At 45.6% G+C, this 4,501-nt stretch overlaps 1 protein-coding gene across 5 annotated transcripts in view; it reads right to left on the minus strand.

The window, feature by feature from the left end:
• The window catches only part of LOC116842150 (DNA-binding protein D-ETS-4), an 80,931-nt gene that overhangs the window by 22,035 nt on the left and 54,395 nt on the right, over positions 1-4,501 (minus strand). For all 5 annotated transcript variants that reach the window (XM_032810923.1, XM_032810921.1, XM_032810922.1 and 2 more), the window contains exon 4: positions 94-253. In XM_032810923.1, the coding sequence (XP_032666814.1) occupies positions 94-253 (160 nt within the window). The remainder of the gene's footprint in view (positions 1-93; positions 254-4,501) is intronic.

Genomic DNA, 4,501 nt, shown 5'->3' on the forward strand with positions numbered 1-4,501 from the left:
AAAGGTGAACGGATGACGCTGACAGTGTCTGGAAGCCGGAACTGGTTTTATCACCTGAAATAAAGCGCGGACTCTGGTAGATCGTAGGCGATCCTGGACGAGGCGAGCGCGCCTCCTGCTTGATCTGCGAGGTCTTCAGGCCGATTTGGCCGCTCGGGCTGTAATCGTCCGGCAAGAGCGACAGGTCGAATTGAAAAGTGCTGTAGTCGAACGACGGCGAGTAGCCGGCCGCGGTCGGCACCGTCTGCGGCATCTGGAAGAAGATCAAGATCGTAGATCGTACATTATCGTTCGCTTGTCTGTTCGGTGATCGGTCTGCAAAAAATGTCGAGGGGAGAAAGCGCCGTGGGTAGCGCGCTGACGAGAGTGAGACGAGCGCGTTTCGCTCGTCGCGGCCAAGGCTAGATCGACCCGAGAGTATCTCCTCGCCTTGGGCTTCGAGCGGTCAATATTTGCAATTAGAGCGCGATTAGTGGCCACGACGGTCCACAATGGAGAGGAACGTGTCGTGGTAATGATCATGACTTTGCGATCTTGCGGGAGACGCGAAAAAAGAAACACAATGGAAATGTGAACCTGTCTGTCCCGAATTTCTTTCAATCGTCGAGAGCGCGTGAAAATTAATTATAAATTAATATATGCGCTTATTAATTATGTATGAATTAACATATGCGCGTTATATTAAGCGCGTGAGGCGGTAATAATAACCTCCACGCTAGTTGCCTCGCCTCTTGGGCGTATTCTGTTTTTTCTGTAATCGTCTTATTATAAACTTTTATGTAGATTACGGCGAACTGTGCAAAAAATTCCTCTATCATCTTGCAAATAACCGCATAAATTTTTTAGTTATTAATTAAAGAAAATTGATCAATGATCGCGAGCGCGAACACCTTCGAATTTCCTTTATTTTCTCTATTTTGATAACTCAAAAATCTACGTGGTTATTTGCAAAATAGTAAATTACTTACTCACTCAATACTCAATACTTTTTCACTTAATTTAACCTAACCTACAAGCACATGACAGCAGACGTCGCCATCACAGCTCATTTACCGCATAACGCGTGATCATTCATCAATCTTCTTGAACTAATGACTCAAAATTTCACGCGGTTACTTGCAAAATGGTGAGGGAATTTTTTGTTCAGTTTGACCTGACCTATACGTACATGAGAGTTTTATATATTATCGTCAGACACCTTGTATATACATATGTATATTTATATCTCCAAATAGCATATCTGCGAATAGTCGGCACAACCAGATTTACGTATGGGCTGACCGTACTGTCCTTTTTTTCCGTATGCAAATGTTTATTACCACCGTTGCTGTAGAGTTTGTGGCCGAAAGGTTGCGACATTTTCTTTTTTTAATGAATTTCGCAACAAGTCCGTATTCAAGAGGAGAATTAATCTCTTTAGTAATTGCATACCGGCGCGTTCTGAAGCTCATTATCGAGGTAAAAGTGTCGCAATCTCCCCGTCACTGATCGTACAAGTCGCCGCGGTCGGCAAGGATAACGCGTCTCGCGGATCACGGCGAATTTTTCGATATAAATCTTGACACGTACACCTCGGATACCGGCGTCGATAACGGAAACAATCCGCGCGGAACAGCGGCGATAACGAGTGACGACGAGTCGTTAACTATTCGCCAGAGCCAGGTCGTAAAGCGTACGCGGGCGTGTTATAAAACGTTACAAGAGCGGCAGTAAACCCGGGCCCGTCTTTTGTAAGTCCCGGCGATACACGTTACTCCTCATATCGATCTGCGAAAGCGAAAACTCCGCGGAGCGTCCGCGCTGCATCCGCGGTATTCGCGGACGGAACACTTTCCCCGCGACCGTCGGCCCTCACGGTGGACCCAATTGCCCGTTTATCTTTCAGCATGTTTATTGCCCGTCGTGCGTTTGACCCCGCGTCAGTTTGTTACGCCGCGCATCCCTTCGTCGGGCGCGGCGACGCTCGCGGTATCGTTCCGTCCAGCAAAACTCTCGGAGAGAAGGAGAGTGACCGTAAATTCGCGATACAATCGAGTCTAGAAGAAAATCGCGCGTCAAGTAAGTGCAAGGGCGGCATGAAACCGACGACTTCGATTAAAAACAACAAATAGCTGCAATTATTCTTGCAAAAAGAAAAGGAATCAACTGGTGCGAATTCAAAGATGGAATGCGTCATCGCAAGAGAGCAACAGTTGAGGAGACATGCAGTAGAAAAGAAAAAATTGTTAGGGGTGCGCCTTGAAAATAAAAATATGAATATGTGAAATATTGGCATATGTCTTTTGAAACCACTCACGGTCGCATAGAAGAAAAATGTTGATCTCTAGAAATGCTAACGAGCAAACCGGACGATTCTGATTAGAAACAAGTCGCGGAGGACATCCATGATGTTTTTCGCGAAAAAAAGTAACGCGTTCGAATTTGGAAAGAGACGCGCTGTTATAAGAAAGCGACGCGAGGAGACGTTTGGTGGAGGAAAAATTCTATTTGGATGCTTCTTAAATACAAATAAGTGAAATGTTTCAAAGTGAGTATCTTTTGGAACCACTCGCGGCTGCGGAGAAGGAAAACATTGATTTCTGGAAATGCTAATGAGAGGACCAGGCCAAGTGGTTTCGGGCTGGCGCTCTTGATGCTCTCGAATCACCAGCGCTCATCTCTCTCGTTCTTTCTCTCTCTCTCTCTCTCTCTCTCTCTCTCTCTCTCTCTCTCTCGCACACACACTTTTTTCTTGTGCAGCGGAAACCTTATCGTCGGGGTTTATTACTTCGCGACCCAGCGATGATGAATCGAGGCTCGCGTGTTCCGTGCTCCAAATACCGATATTTGCGCCGCGCGAGTATTTATCGAGCGTCTCTGCACGAAGAGAATAGTATGAATTTTTTTTCGTACAAATCTTTTTTTTTGATATTTTATTGTGTTTCTAATAGCACAGGTATAAACTATCAATAAGGTTAATAAAGTCAATAAGATCTATCTTGCTAAGAAACATAGTCAATTTTTGTTGAACATATAAGAGAGAGAAAAAGAATTTAAAAGATAAAAAAGATTTATTCGGTATTATTAATGATATGATAATATCTACTTAAATCTTAATCCTTTTATTTGAACAGAATAAACAGTTGCTTTCGTGAAAAGCCACGTTTTCAAGAAGAAATGTACTTTTTCTCAATCGAACAAATTTCTCTCCGGTATAAAACATATATATATATCAGTGTAAGCGAATATTAGTATCCACCAATTACTTATTTTTTATGTTTTAGATATTTTTTCTCTCAAGTGTAACAAATCTTGTAATCTTGTAATAGCACACATAATTTCACTGTTTCTGAAATATAAATAAAACATGTGAAACAAAAGGGTAATCAAATATTGTGGAATGTCGATTTATCCCTCGTGTACAAAATTCTATGGCAATTTTTACTACAAAATCCTTTCCATGTTGAATTGTTCGTTCTACGAGGCACTTCCGTTCCGACAATGCAGAGTAAATTTTTAACGACACACGCGGTGATTTATTTATTTATTCAATTTAGTTATGTTTTGGGCACGTGTTCGCGCCGCGAGAAGCGGCCAGTGCGAAAGTAATGGCAAGGTAACATTGCAACAGGATGCCGCGAACGGCCGGATAAAGGAATGCGATTCCCGCGTGTTACACCCGCGGGAATAAGGATTTCGCGGAGTAACGCTCCGCTTGAAATAACCGAATCGATCGACGCTTTGTCTCGGGCGATTTGTGTTATCGGATCCGCTGCCATCGCCGCCGATTTCCCGACACATGCCGGCCAACCGGTCGCCGTAAATTCACGCGGCAATAAGCATGCGTGAATTACGCGGCCTTGCAATGTCCGCGCGCAGCGCAAACGAAAATAATCCGCTCCCTCACGTTCGCGGAACGCTGTCTCATGTCCGTTCGTCGACTCTGCAGTTGCGAGGGGTTGCTAACGGCTTGCTAATATGCAAAAGCGCATCGGGCTTAACGCATCACTCCGTTGCGCAGCGAGCGGCCGCGCGGCTGCTCCGCAGAAACGCAGCCGGCAGCGACTCGCCGTCACGTCCAATTGCAACGGCAGTTGGACGAACCCCGTGGCCGAACCTCGTGTGGCAATACACCTTAATACGACCCAGAGAGAGTTTAACGAGCAGAAAAATGGCCTTCGCTGAAATGAGGAGCGCTCCCTCGCCGTGTTGGAGGAAACGATCGCGCGGGCGGGCAGGTGCCGAGAGAGAAAGAGAGAGAGAGAGAGAACGACAACGAGAGGCACTGTTCGTTCATAAAGATCGCCCTTATCCAGCTGTGGCCTAATTCGTGACTGCTGTGTACTTTAGAGTGACGGACGAGAGGGCGAGCGAGCGGCTTCGCTCTATTAATACGTGAGACATTAAGTCGAGAGGCCAGGCACGCGAGTCCCAATTTCCATCGAAGTCGCGTTATCGTGCCAGTTAGCGATAAGCCTGATCATCACTGACTCTCTCTCTCTCTCTCTCTCTCTCTCTCTCT

The sequence above is a fragment of the Odontomachus brunneus genome, unplaced genomic scaffold (genome assembly GCF_010583005.1).
Source record: "Odontomachus brunneus isolate Ranch 3 - 2012 unplaced genomic scaffold, Obru_v1 Obru_scaffold_021, whole genome shotgun sequence".
NCBI lineage: Eukaryota > Metazoa > Arthropoda > Insecta > Hymenoptera > Formicidae > Odontomachus > Odontomachus brunneus.